At 46.1% G+C, this 14,843-nt stretch overlaps 1 protein-coding gene across 1 annotated transcript; it reads right to left on the minus strand.

The window, feature by feature from the left end:
- Positions 1 to 267: 267 nt before the first annotated feature.
- On the minus strand, positions 268 to 14,672 carry CRLF3 (cytokine receptor like factor 3). Its single transcript, XM_053994840.1, has 8 exons — positions 14,525 to 14,672; positions 11,878 to 12,085; positions 9,997 to 10,084; positions 9,359 to 9,536; positions 8,058 to 8,280; positions 7,308 to 7,440; positions 4,177 to 4,289; positions 268 to 3,319 (listed from the first exon to the last, which is right to left on the minus strand). Exons 1-8 carry the CDS (start codon positions 14,648 to 14,650, stop codon positions 3,066 to 3,068), a joined length of 1,323 nt encoding a protein of 440 aa, XP_053850815.1. The 5' UTR covers positions 14,651 to 14,672; the 3' UTR covers positions 268 to 3,065.
- Between the last annotated feature and the right edge of the window lie 171 nt (positions 14,673 to 14,843).

Genomic DNA, 14,843 nt, shown 5'->3' on the forward strand with positions numbered 1-14,843 from the left:
TCATAGACACTGTGACAAATTTTATTAAAAGAAGGGAAAAATATTTAAGAGATGTCAGTTAAAATTTGGACATAAAGGTAAGTGCACAGGTGGGAAACCTGGAAATAAATTGGGACTTCTGAGGGACAGAAGATTAAATGGGAAAAATAAATGGGGAAAAGTTCTTAAAGATGGCTACAATGCTTTAGAAAACATTTTCTTATCTTGTTAGAATGCTGTGGTGCTCAGCTTTATGCCTCAATAAATAATTTTCTAGACCATACACAGTTGAGGGATAAAACTTTTATTTAAAAAATTTCAAATTTCTCTTGACACATAAGTCTTAGTTGAGGTAAGTTAATGTACTAGCTTAGGAAAACAACTTTCAGGATTGGGTTTCATAAGCCATTAACACTCTGTTGCTTGCAGGGCTCCAAGAGCTAGAGGTGCAAATTGTAAAGGAAGTGTCAAGTTTTCCATCCAGCTGACCTCTGCTGCGGAAGAACAGAATTTCCACCTTTTAGTTCAAGTCTCTTCCGCTTCTTTGCATCCTTTGTTCCTTTAGTGCTCTGGTCTCTTACCCTGAGACTTCACTCCTCCTCTGTTCACAAGGTGCAGCTCCAAGAGGTGGCTGAAAGTACCTCATTTGCAATTTGGACAGCGAGGCTTGCGCCAAGTTCAAATAAAAAACAAAACCACCACAAATAACAACAAAAGAAGCATTGGCAAACTGTCCTTGTTCAACACACAGCTAAAGCCTTAAGGCAGAAAAACTTCTCTTGGCCTCCCCAGCTCTCCAGGGCAGCAGTAGGGGCCTCTCATGGCCCTTCACAGTCATCTTCAGCTGCTTTTAGGTATATTCTGAACAACCTGACACAGCATTGCCACCTCTGGAAGTACCTGAATTCAAGGTTTAAGCTTTATTTTCTAATATGTAAGTAAATATCCTGCAGAATCTACAGTCTGACCAGCCCCTCCAAAAGCAGATGAAAAGGTACCTGACCCATTGGTACCTCAGAAGTGTGGATATTCACAATTTTAGTTTCCATATGGTAGAAGTACTAAGTTAGAACTAGTACCTGATACCTGAAGTGTGTAAGTAGAACTGCCAGCACTACTACATGGAGCAAGATTTAAGTCAGCTGCTATCTGGAGTGCCTGCCTGACCCTCTGAGCAGGACTGACACTTTCATCTACAGAACCTTTTTGTAAAAGTACTGAAAACACTCTTCACAGGAGAATTGAAGTAACATTGAAAGCACAGGATATGACAGTATTCTTTTTTTCCCTAACACTGAACTAGTGAAGCTTGAGAAGCTAAGAGTACTGCAGGCCTTTTGTGGCTAACAGTGGATGATCTGACCTGCAGCAGCTCAGTCTTCCTCACTTAATGTCTTCCAGCCAATTCCAACCTAACTCTGCCTTGTGCAGGTTCTTTGCACTTATCTAAATCCGCACACATTTTTTTCTCCTGTAAGTATAAATACCAACAAGCCATTCTCCTTGTCTGAAATTCTTGTACCCCTGCTACAGCTGCCTGGGCAAAAATTCAGGCAGGATGGCTGATCTTTTTGTACTGACAGTGTGAGTATGGGTGATGTTAGTTAATTGTAAAATAAGCTTTTATGCTTTAAGCTTATTATGGTAGCATAGAGGGCTAATCTAGCACATTGCCACTGAAGGAAAGGCAGTATGATTGTCTAGGCTTTATAAAAATAGTGCTACTCTAACATGATAAAATATATTTAATTTTAATTGAACTTGAGGTAAGAAGCCTGTCAGTGAGTGTTACTTTCAAATATTCCTTAAATCCAGTAGCATTGCAATATTTTGACCAGGAATAGGCTCTCTTTGAGACTGAGCCTATCCATCTTAGTTGCTCCTTAGAGGAAAAATGTGTAACTTTACATAACTTCTGAATTCCAAGTCATTTAATTAATTCACACTATTATTTATTCCATCCTACTCTATGGAGGAGACAGCTTAATTGCCACCATCTCTTCAATTATGACTGCCCCAGGTTAAATCTGTGCAGGCAGGGCCTGCCTGAAGCCCACCCAAAGCCCATCCCCCTTACTCCAGGTGGAGCTCCAGCAGCAGCTGCAGTCTGTCTGCAGTGCCTGCACTGACTGCCCAGTGTACCCAGGCAGAATTGGGGATTGCCAGGAATCCTGCACATCACAACAGCACTTGTGTTGTCAGACAGTAAGAGAAGGTTGTCTCTGAGTGTTAGGAGGGCTCTGAGGAATCACAGCTGCCAATCCACAGGGTGAGCTCAGGTACCAAATCACTGAGACTTGCTCTGACACAGGCTATGTGTGAATTGTGACCAGGGAAGACATTCAGAGAGGCTCAGGATCACATCCTGCTCTGGCTGTTGGTCTGCTTGAGGCAGCCGTGCATGGTCAACATAAGCATCACCATGCAGCTACTATAGAAAACATATTCCAAGTGACAACACAGAAAACAGCTCAAGTATGGAAATAAGGCACTTAAGTGAGACAGTAACAGGCTGGCTCCCACTGAGCCCCAGGCTGGCTCAGACCTCCCTGCTGCAGAGGGATGAACAGTACCGTGCGCGGAGGAGGCGGCTGCCGCGGGCAGGCTCGCTGCCCACGCAGACTCCCAAGGCAGCATCGTGCACAAGGATGCATAGCAGGACCTCACTGCTCTAAATACTGTGCTCTGAGTGGTATAAATACAACTTTGGTCCATTACCACCCCTAAAACACTTATTTCACAGAGCAGCAGCTTTAAGCAAAGTTAATTCTACACAATGTGCGTACCCTGAGACGAGTACAATGAAATACTGACAAAAATCAAGTGTAGAGGAAAAAAAGGAAAGGTCTGATGGACTGCTTAAATTAATTTGCCTACACAAATGCTTGTTTCTAGCTTTTTCTGGAGTAACAAATCCCATGTTTCACAACTATTGTTTAAATGAATCCAGTATGAAGTACAATATAGTGGAGTTCAAGTACTATAAAGACAGGTTTTTTTTTTACCAGATTGTTGTCAAACAGCTGGAAATTCAGCTTTTAACATTACACTTTACAGCAAGAACAAAAAAATCCCTTTACTCACTGCTAGAAGACCAAAACCTTCCAGCCTGGGTATGAAAATGAACATCCAAAATACAAAGAGCCACAGCACTGATCAAGTACCCAGTCAAAGACCACTTCTCTGTTGTTAGAGCTGATGGTTACTCGAAGCTTGAAGTTTCCTCCCTCGTTGCTGCAGGGTCCCAACTGCACAACTTCCATGTCAAATGTCACAGTCGAGCCAGAAGTAACAGCAGGCAACTGGTTTGTCATCTCTTTTCCATTTACAAATACTGCCCCTGAAACAGTCAGCAGATCTAACAATATTTCTCATTTTCTCTACATACTAACAGGCAAGACCACATCTCTCTATTTTTTGCAGGCAAATAGGGAAGTAACCCTGCTACATTTGTCTTGTCACAGGGAACAGGCTGCAGTAACTGCGAGCAGGAAGAGGAGATCTGTGATTTCACCAAGGATTTTTAACTGCATGAGCAGCACGTACATGAAAGTTGCTCATATGTAATGCAGGGATCTAAAAAGCCAGGGGCTGTGGGTTTTGCAAAGGAAAATTCCTGCCTGTATCAGGAACAGTGTGGCCAGCAGGATCAGGGAGGGCATCCTTCCCCTGTACTCAGCACTGGTGAGGCCACACCTCGAATGCTGTATCCAGTTCTGGCCCCTCAAATTTGGGAAGGACGTTGAGATGCTCAAACACATCCAGAGGAGGCAACGAGGCTGGTGAGGGGCTTGGAACACAAACCCTGTGAGGAACGGCTGAGGAAGCTGGGGGGGGGTTCAGCCTGGAGAAAAGGACTCAGGGGTGACCATATCACTCTCTACAGCTCCCTGGAAGTTGGCTGTAGTCAGGTGGGGTCGGTCTCTTTCACCAGGCAGCAACTGACAGAACCAGAGGACACAGCCTTAAGCTGCATCAAGGGAAATTTAGGCTGGATATCAGGAAAAAGGTTTTTTACAGAAAGGGTGGTGAAGTTCTGGAATGGCTGCCCGGGGAGGTGGCGGAGTCACCATCCCTGGATGTGTTTAAAAAAAGACTGGATGTGGTACTGGGTGCCAGGGTTTAGTTGAGGTGTTGGGGCTGGGTTGGACTCGATGATCTTTAAGGTGATCTGTGAATTCTGTGGTTCAGACTCACCATTTGTGCTGATGCACACGGCCTTGTCCCGCTGCAGGGAGTCGTCGCCGTTCCGCTGCTCCACGCACACGCCCAGGCTGTCCCGGCGGTCTGGCTGTCCCACGGTCTCAATCCTAACAACCAAAATGTTAAGTCAAAACCTGAAGCTTTAAATCAAAACATACCATGAAATCCAGACAGACACTCCAGACCCCTGTACTGTGCTCCAGGGCTCTCAACAAATTCATCCAAACTTTTGGGGAGATCCCTGGTGAATGACAAAATTCCTACCAGCTTTCCCAAGAGCTCCACAGAGCAATACTCTATTAATCTGCACAAAATGTGAAGCAAACCTTTGCTTCCTGCAAACTTCCAGTGCTATTTAATACAACTCTCCACTATCACAGCTTAGAAGTGACCTTTCAAAATGATTTCCAGTTGTCTGAAGCATACAATATGCTCAGCTGGACCATCAGCTATATCACACTACTGGTCAGCATCATGTATTATGGCAAGACAGCTGTAGCTTCATCAGGGATTTAACAGACATGACTAAAATAGGTTTTTTGGACCCTGGCATATCCTGCTGTAATAGGATGAGGATGGGGTGTTGCTTTGGGGTTGTATTTGGTTTGGGTTTTTGTAATAAATCAGCCTGGTGCAAACCAAGCAATACCTAGAAGAGCATTTACATGTCTGGCCTCTGCTCAGCTGTATTTAGAGTTTTAGTCTGGGGAAAGAATCTCTGAAGAAAACGCAAACAAGTTGTGCAAATGACCAGGGACTCAGTTCCCCGTGGGCCCAAGCAGAGGAGTGAGGCTGCACAGTTTGTACAATGAAGGGCTGTTCTGGACTTGAGTCCTTTCTCATGTACTGCCACCTCTCAAAGGTGCTAAATCCTACTTTACAGAGAGCCTGAGTGACTCAGGAAATATAGATGGTCTTTTCTAGAAAGTAAAGCAGTTGTTATTTTCATTGCAGCTTGAGAGAACAGACTGATCTGTGGCTGTTGGCAAAGGAAAACTTCAGCGAAACTTTCAAGAAACAGCAATTAAAGGGGGCAGTGGACTGGCACACAATGGGTTAACTTTTTAGAGGCAAAGATAAAATTGGAACCATGTTTTACTTTTGCACTCTATTAGGCTTTTCAGTCCCCTGGGAATGCCACTAAGACAGCAATAGCCTTGCACTGTAAGGCAAAGGGAAAAAGATTACTTGAATCTCCAAGAAGCTTTTGCTTTGGAAGGGATCCACCATGTCTTCCCAAAGCAACCCTAAAGGAGATTTCAAATTCATTTTGGTGCACAACAAAGCCTTGTCTCTGCCACTGCAGCCCAGACACTGAACCTGGTGAACCCCCACCAGTTTCCATGTGCCTCAGAGCACAGAGAGGTCCATCCATGGGGCACCACAGGCGCTGCCTCGGCCTCAGCTGACAGCAGTTGTGCTGGGTTCCTGACAAAGTGTGACCACCACAGGGCATCTGCTGGGTGAGCCCAAATCACTGTGTGCCTGGCCACAAGGATTGTGGCTCCCCACAGCAAACAAAACTTTAGAGAGTTGAAGAGCAGGTCACTGTGGAGAGATGTTCCCTTCCCTAAGGGCCGCTCCCTGGAGGCTGCAAGGCAACAGGAGACTTGACCTAAAGCAGTGATGTTTTCCTACAGCTTGGCCAAATGCTTCACCTCTGGCACAACTGCCAGAGTTTATCTTTAAAACATAGATACAAAGCACTGTGTTTATCACTGCTCACTGCTTCACTGACACTGACAAGCTGCTCACACTTCACTGCTCACTGACAAGCAGTGCCTGGGTCCTGAACACAGAGAACACAGAGCTGCTGGAGAATAATAACTTGTGTTCCAACAGCTGGAGGAAGTCAAGCACCAAGTACTGCATCTCCCAGCCCAAGAAAATCTCTCACACTTCCAAACAAGAAGCTACTCTGGGACCTTGGAAGAGGAACAGAACAAATTTTTGGGGTTGTCTTCAATCTCATGATTCGTGTCACGATAGTTCCTGTGGACATGTGCTTGTTCGAGCTCTGCCATCCTGAAACAATCTCCTCTTGGAGAGAAGTCCATAACCAAAATGTGAAGCAAAACATTTTCATATGCTACAAATAAAAAAATGATAAAAAGCACTGGACTGAGAGAGAATGAGAGAGAACCAAGGGAAACCTCAAGGTTCTGCCTTTAATTTCCCAGGCATTGCTGAGCCAAAAGAAGTTAAACCTAGCAACAGATTTCAAATGAAAGCTTTAGATCTTTTTATCCATCTCAAACAGAGCAACTGAATACATCCTCACACTACAACCATCTAAAGGTAACATAATCCATGATCAGGAAGGGATAAATGAAACACCATGGAATAAGTAATGAAAGTATCATGAAGAGCCCTTTTCAATTGCCTGTGGGGGCTGCCTGCTGTACAGCAAGTAGTTTTATTGAACCAGGGAAAAGATTAAACAAAGCTTCGGAGTCTCTGAGGTCTGTAATCACAACTGACATATCCACAAGGACATTCCTCATACCCTGTTAAACAGCATCATCTCAGGGATAGGATGACAGGCAGCAAAGCTGCCAAGGTTTTTAATCATTCTGTGTCAAATGGAAAGCTTGAAATTCACAAGATCCCTTCTCCACTCTGGATCTTCTAATGCCAGTTTCAAGCAGTAGTCTGACTAGCACTAATTATCTCACATATTAAATGCATTGTTGCCAGACTGTCATCCCAACAGCACATCAAGTGTTTTCATGTTCAAAGTCTTCAGAGACAGTGAATAGTCTGGGAAGGAAAGCACCCCTAACCCAGGGTTAAAAGGAACTAGAGGCAAAGCTCCACTGACTTCAGCCAGTAACAGCTGCTACAAAACATCAGGAAGTTCAACATTCCACAGATCTGCTCAGCATGAGCTGTATTTTACCATCCCTCAGGAGTTCACTTTTATAAAAGTGCAGGTCCTACAAAAACATCAGGTGTTTTCCTACAAAGCCAGGAAGCAGAACTAAAGGAAGGTCAGATGTCACACAGAGGCACTACCTTGACTGGAGCTGAGCTGATTTACAACTCAAACATGCCTCAGGTTTACACACGACTCAGATGTGACAGCTCACAGGGGATGCACCAGACACCACCCAAAAAGGACTTGCCTGAATGTTAATGTTTGCCCACAGAAATAAGTAGGAGCTTTGGAGTAGAGCACACCACACGACTGAGAATCATTCCGAAGTGCTATGTTTCTTCGGCTGCTCAAGCTGTAACCCTCCAGACCAGTTGTCCATTCTTCAAAGAAAACAAACAAAAAAGCAAGAAAATTGTGAACCTCAACGTGGTCTTGTCTGTGCAAAATCAAGCCAGTCCCAATGTCTACTCAGTCCACCTCATGTAGCTTAAGCTATGTTAAAAACAGGGTCTTGGTTTTGCCTTTTTCTTATGGAGAGATTTGTTTTTCAAATAAATTGCAATTACAAAAAGTATTTTCCAGCTCAGAGTTCACCAGGAGTTCACTCTTTGCTGCAATCCCTGCCAAGTCCTATTGTAAGAAAAGGAAAGCCTTCATTACCCACTGCGCTTAGAAATTGTAAGTGAAGGGAAAATTTAAGTTTTCCTCTCTCCAAGATAAGAGCTTGTTATGAGCTGTAGGTCATCAAAAATCCTTATTGTTGTGGTGAGGGAGAAGAAAAAATAATGCTTTTCTTCTGGCTCACGTGCTTACCAAGGCTAAGGAAGCAGTGAGCCACCTGTGAAAGGTTCACTGAGTGTCCCTCAGCCAAAGAAGCCAAGAATGCATTGCAGGACAGAGAGACAGCTCATCGCATGTCACACAGAGCCCCCACAGCCAGGGACACCCCATCACACAGCACAGCTCCATCCCCTCAGGAGCTGAGGCTGAGCAGTACCGTGGGGGACCAGCGTGGTGCGGCCGATCTGGGGCACGCTCCAGGGGCTCCACTCCTGCCGCCCGTCCCCGCGGGCGCACACCCGGAACTGGTAATCCACGTTGGGGTCGATGTGCAGCACCATGAACTCTGTCTCTGAGCCCACGTACACATCCTCAAAGGGGCTGGCAGCGCTCTTGCGGTACTGCAGCCGGTAGTCCTGGGGTACGAAATCTTCATCCACCTGCAGAAACATTCACTGTGTCAGAAAGGACCCCTCTGCTTCTCCTCTCCCCTCTGGAGGGGCACGTGTCAGGACAGCGCTGCAGGTGATCAGACTCACAAGGTATTTCAGAGCAGAAAATGTGCCTTGTAGAAAGTAACATCAGTGTCTGAACCAACACCAGCGTCTGACAGATGATGACAACAGATGTATCAGAATTATTTTATTACAGTTAGAAAATATCTACAGAAGAAGAAACATTTAACAGAAGACTGTTCATTCTAGCAGAGATATAAAAAGATCCTTCAGCCAAAAGCTGAAAACAACTTTGCAGAAGAAATTCTGAGCCAGTTTTTAACAGCAAGGGAAAATTAATGTTGTCCTTCATAAACTGTTCCAGGGAATGATTTCCAGTTCTTTGGTATATCTGAGTCAAAAGATATTTACACACACACACACCCTCAAAAAAACCCATTATCCCCCAGGCACAACCAAATTCAGGTAACTCCTGTACAGCACAGAAAATCAGACCCCACCTGACAGCAGTGCCTATGGTTTAATAACCTGAGTCCACATCCTTTACAACTGAAGGGTGGCCAACAATGACTGGCTGTTGCTAGAACAACAAAGGTTTGTTTGATGCTGCCAAGGAGCATACAGCTGTCCAACAACAACTAAACCACATCAGACCACAGCAGTGGTTTTACTCAAAAATAGTTTTTGTGTGTTGAAGAGAAAGGCTACTGGACTTGCTAATATAATAATGTTTTCTTTTTCTACCCACTGCATCTCCCTAGGAACACAAATGTGTTTAGGGGTAAAAGCATAACAGAGCAGGTCCAGCCTCCTCCTGGGTCTGCTAAAGCAAGTGTCACTGCAGGCAGACACAAACCCCAGCACCAGCCACACACCATCACTGGACTACCTTGTCTTTAAATGACACCATTACCATAAAAACCTCTTCTCAAGTTTTTAACTCCACACTGGAGTGGACTAGTCCTTGGAAGGTAGTATAGAATTCAGAAAGAAAGTGGATTGTCTGGGCTTTTTTAGAAAAAACTCAAGTCTAAAGGAATTTCACACAGGGTATTTTACCTACCTTACACCATCGGACTAAAATACCTCCAGGCTTTTCCACAAATTCCTCCAGCTGTACAGGTGGGCGGGATGCCACAGTTCCATGTCTGAATATTTGATTTTTCAATATAGTAAGGAGGCAGTCATCCAGCTGGGCAGATAAACAAGGCACGTCAACCAAGGAGGGCACTTCTGGTAAGCTGAGAAAGGAAAGTTTGCTGTAATGAGAGGGGCCAGCTTCTACAAATTCATATTTCATCCATACACTTGAACCTGTGCAGATTTGCAAAGAGAGGACAGCTGCAGAAATTGGCACGTGCACTCCAAACTTAAAAGACTCAGAAAAGACTGTGTTTCAGCCCTAACCAGACTGTTTGTCAGCAAATACTCTGAAACACAGGCTGTTCTACAGGGAGTGGCTTCATCCTTCACAAATAAACAGCCTATATTTCCACAGAACATATGGAGGGTGAAAACCCCCTCCATTCTGTGAGTGCCAGCCCCAAAGAAAGTCTGTGAAACAAACAGGACAGCAGCACCTCAAATGATTTTTTTGAGGCAATGGAGCAGAAAGCTTTTGTTTCCAAAGAGAAAAGATCCCCTACAAAGAAGGGCACATGTGCCACTGCCTCAGACCACCTCAGAATGTTGGTGTCTTACCTATCTAGCTGAATATGTAAAGCTTTTTTTGTAAAGTTGCAAAGTTTCTCATTCTGTTGTCCCACATCTCCATCGACTGCACTCTCTCCTGCAACCAAACAGCAAAAGTATTCCTAATGAGACAACATCCACAGAAGGCATTCTTTGCTTCAAAGAATAACCAGTTCTGACATGAACAACCAATTAAATGTGAAACACTCTCAGCACTTTTGCTAGTCTTAGCTAGAAAACACAATTACAGGTAACAATATAAAGCCTATCTAGCAACTTTTGAAGCTCTCAAAGCTACCTGTAGACACACCCATAACAGATGCAATAATGTGCCTCAGGTCTCAGACAGGAGCAGAACTGGGGTCAGATGACAAAAAATCAGGATTATTAATCCCCTTCTCCACCAGCTTTAAATGAAGAAAAAAATCGAAGCACATTCACTGATCAGAAAATAAAAAAGCAGGCAGTTAAAAGCAAGGGATAATGTCAATTGTTGTTCTGTTTGCTAAAATCAAAATGGTACTATTGTCACGATGATGGAAATAATCTAACCCATGCATTAGCGTGTGGAGATAAATACAAGTATTTTCCTAAGCTTTCCATATTAAGTAGCATCCCACACTTCATCTTACAGAGACATATGCTCCAGGCTCCTGTCTGCTGACTTTAGGGTAATTTACAACTTCAGCAAGCTCAGTCCTTTTCCAAGTGGAGGATTACACACGTTACAAATCTCTGAAGGAAAGCACACGTCATAATTGGCAGCAGGAGATTTAATAACCACAGAGGCTTAACTCCTCTCTGCCCCTGCTGCAGCCTGTGCTCATCTTGCCCACAGCCCTGGGTGATGTTCCTGCTCAGAGCACCCAGGGGAATGGGAACTGCAGCGAGTCAGCTTCTCATCGGACCCCACAGAATTTCACCCAAAAACTTCTGCCACCACGCTGATTCAGTAACCTGAGAGTTAAAATAAAAACAAGGTGAATACCAGCTGTCCCAGAGCTGTGGTGCTACAAAAAACCCCAACATATTAATCCTTAAACACGGTCACTGCTCCTGTGAGCAGGAGGCACTGAGCTCCCCAGCAGCACAAAGCTCAGGGCTGAGGAGGAATTGGGAGCTTTCCCACCCCTGGGACACAGCTCAATGTGCTTTAGCTCCCAGAACTGAGCTCATACTGAAAGAAAGTTAAAGTTGAGACATGAGAACAATGCAAGGAAACTGCCAGCATGCTCATGGCTCAGACATGCTCCCAGTAGGTTCCCCAGCCTGGGGAAAACAGGCAAGAGTGACATTCCTTTCTGCCGAGGTATTTAGCATCAGCAGGGTATAGTCTGGCCCTTACAGAAATATTCCCCATGTCCATTTTTGTCAGCCTCATCTCATTCTTTTTAGAGAAATTTTCCCCATACAGTGGCCATTTGATTCCTCATGTTCCCCACCAACAGCAAACATAATCATGCTCAGCAGGACAATGTGTTTATTTCAGCTGCTATTTCAGCAAGACAGACATAATTTACTTCACTTAAACAGACACTTTGCTATAGTGGTGCCCACAATGTATTTTATTTCAAAGTAGCTTGACATACTTTTCTGTCTAGCCTGGAGAGGTAGAGAATGTCTCTGCAGTGAAATAATTCTCAAATGGGTACTTTCTGCCCTCTAGGAGAGGCTACATTGACATATGTACACTCTAGGATTGGAGCAAAATGTTGAAATACAGATTTGTAGGAGATGATCATGATCAGCTCTTCACTACATCTACCCAATTCTTAACATTTAGTTTGAGATAACGAGCCAAACACACTGATAATAATGGGAATATTCCAGACTTTTGACAGACCCTCACTGGAAGACAGAGCTAAGACTCAGCAGCAGGTCCTGCCTCACCTTCCCGGAGCAGATCATCGGCTGTGCTGACTCCGTGCTCTATCAGCTTCTGGCACTCATCCAGGGGCTTGATGCTCTCTTGCTCTATGACATCCACTTCCTGCAGCAGGGACATCAGTCGCTCGTCCAGCAGCTTCTTCAGGGTCCCTTTCAAATCGCTAAAATGCTGCTCAAGCACATCTCTGGTCAATGTTGCACTATCTTTGATCTGAATTCAGGTAACAGGAAAGAAGGATTCAGGATAAAGGCAAAGGCCATGCACATCTTTTATTTTTCTGAAGCATCTCATCTACGCTTGCTATAGAAAAGCTGCAAGTGGAGTCTGCTTTAAAAAAGGACCACTGGCAGTTAAGAAATTAGTGAAGTAACTTTTAGTACATGTACAGCAGGGAGGGAGACAAAGAAACCAGCCTGGACGAGGGGAAGAGCATATTAACTAAGCAAAATATAACTTGGATTATAGGTGCTTCAATCAAGGAATTTTTCTTGTCAGAAAAATCCAAATGCTCTGTAGATCTCCTCCCTGCTGCCCCTCAAAAATACCCCACTGCTGTAATCCTACATAAAAACCACTCTGCCATCCTCTGGTAATCCTCCTTGCAAACAAAAACCTATCAGACTTTTAGAAGACTATCTAGGAGCACTTTTCCAAGTGCTATCACTTCACTGGATTTTTTAAATCCTCATAAAACTGCTTTCTTTTCAATTTTGTTCAAACAGCTACCCTTGGGGACCGGACAGGGTGAACAGCAAGTCTGTGTTGATTCCGGAAGAACCTGACCACAGAAAGTTCTACAAGTGCTCATTAAAATTTCTGCAAACTTGCTGAATCTGGCTCTTAGGGAAGAAAACACTCGAACATCCCTGAGCTAAAGAGGCAAAGATCAGAAGTAAATATCTCCCTGTGAACAACTTTTCTAAGTCACGCACACGAGGAAATGCTGCAACACGCTGACGGCCTTACACATAATTTCTAGATCTTTAGAAGCACAGACAACCAACACAGGAAGTTCTCTGGTTAGGTAAAATAAATTTCCTCTTCAACTAATATTCATGAAGCTCTGCAGCTGCCACACAGCTCTGTTTCCCTTTTCTTGTAAGTTCAATGCATGAGGAAAAAAAAAGGAAGTATTTAGCTTTGTGAAGGGGTGGGGCAAAGGAAGACAGAACGCTCACTTGTCCAAGCATTTTACCTCCATTACAGGCAGACAGAAATTCAGCAGCTCAGCCACAGAATTAGATACTGCTCATCATGCAAAAGAGGAAATGCAAGTCCCTGAACACACAAAGCTCTGTGAAGTTTGCAGAAAATCACGTCCCATTGGTCCAAAGGAAAAGGATGCAGTGTGAACCCTCCAGTCCTATCACATCAGCCAACCAGTCCTCAAATAATAAAGCTGCCACTATACAAACCCCAGCCTAGCACACTCAGCACTTTGGGAACACAGGGAACTCTTGGATGTGCACAAAACAGCAAGTGGTCCCGAAGATGGAAAGAGAGAAAACAGAAACATGCACACAGCAGGGGAATTGCCCCCAAGAGCAAAAGGAAAGGTGAGCTAAGTACACCCTCACTGCACAAAGGCACATGGGCTGCCTCTCACTGCCCTTGGAACTGCCAAGCAACACTTTGAGATGACAAGGTTTGGATGAAAGACAGCCATGAACAATTCATTTTTTTAAGCAGTCTGTGGTTTCAATGCTGCCTAATTAAATGTCCAGTGATCACCAGAGCATGCTCTGGGAGCAGGACACTCACCCAGTAGATTCACAGCAGGTTTCTGCACTAACGGGATCTGCCTCAGAAAAACTAACAGGTCACCACGGAAACACTCCCTAAGTTTGGCTTTGTCTGGGTTTTTATTTACCCCTCGCAGAGCTCAATCAAAGACAGCAAGGCATCGCTTCCATTCTGCAAACCTCCATACGCTGAGAAGCTGCCTGAGCAGAGGAGCCAGCCCTGCACTGTGCCTCTCCCTGCCCACACCTGCCTATCTGCTCCTGCATCTCCCGGCGGGTGGGTCACAGTCCCAACGGGAGCTCTGCCCTGGCTCCAGACAAACCAGCTAACCGGGAATGCTGGCAGCCCTCCTGCCTGACCCACGAGTACGTGACCCAGGCACTGCGGTGCATGGGGACAGCAGCCTCCAGCACAGCATCCAAACCAGGGAGCAGCTTGCCCAGGCAGGTATCTGATGTAAAGATGGGCATAACACACCCTATTGAATCAGACTTAGCATCCCGGCTACTTTGGGAAACGTAGTCCTTTAAGATATTTATTCTTGCCTGAGAAAGCTCCCTATAGTCCCGGAAAATGAAGCTCAGCTCATTAAGAGATTTCGGCTCGCATCCCTTTCCTCCGACACATCGCACAGCTGCCATTCCCACGCGCTCCATCTCCGGCACCCCCGAGGCCACACGCCGGTGCCAGGGCTCCCATCAGCCCCGGCCCGGCGGGGCTCCCCCTCCTCACCCTCCCCACACCTGAGCCCCATCCCGGCTCTCCCGGCGGACAGGAACCATGGACAAACACCGTGCCCCGGGAGAGGAGCGGCCAGGGCCCGCCGCCACCCCAGCGGGGTCCCTGCTGCCGGGCACCCCGGGGCAGCTCCGGAGAGCCCGGTCTCGTCCCGTCCCGCTTCCCCACCTGCTCCCGCGCCTGGTGCAGCCCCCGCAGCCGCTGCTGCAGCTCCCGCCGGTAGCTCCGCGCCGCCTCGATGCTCTCCCGAGCCTCCTGCAAGAGGAGCCGAACCTCGGCCTCGGCGGCCTCCATGGGCAGCCGCGGCGGCAGCGAGGCGGCGGCGGCGGGGCGGGGCGGGGCGGGCGGACCTCGGCCCCGGAAGGGCCGCGCATCCGCGGGGCGGGGCGGGAAGCGCGGCGGGAGCGAGAGCGGGAGGCGGCCCCGGGGCACGGACCGGCGGCTGGTGACGTCAGCTGGTGAGGGCACGCGATAGCCGCGTGACGTC

Source organism: Vidua macroura, chromosome 19 (assembly GCF_024509145.1).
Source record: "Vidua macroura isolate BioBank_ID:100142 chromosome 19, ASM2450914v1, whole genome shotgun sequence".
In the NCBI taxonomy this organism is placed as follows: Eukaryota; Metazoa; Chordata; class Aves; order Passeriformes; family Viduidae; genus Vidua; species Vidua macroura.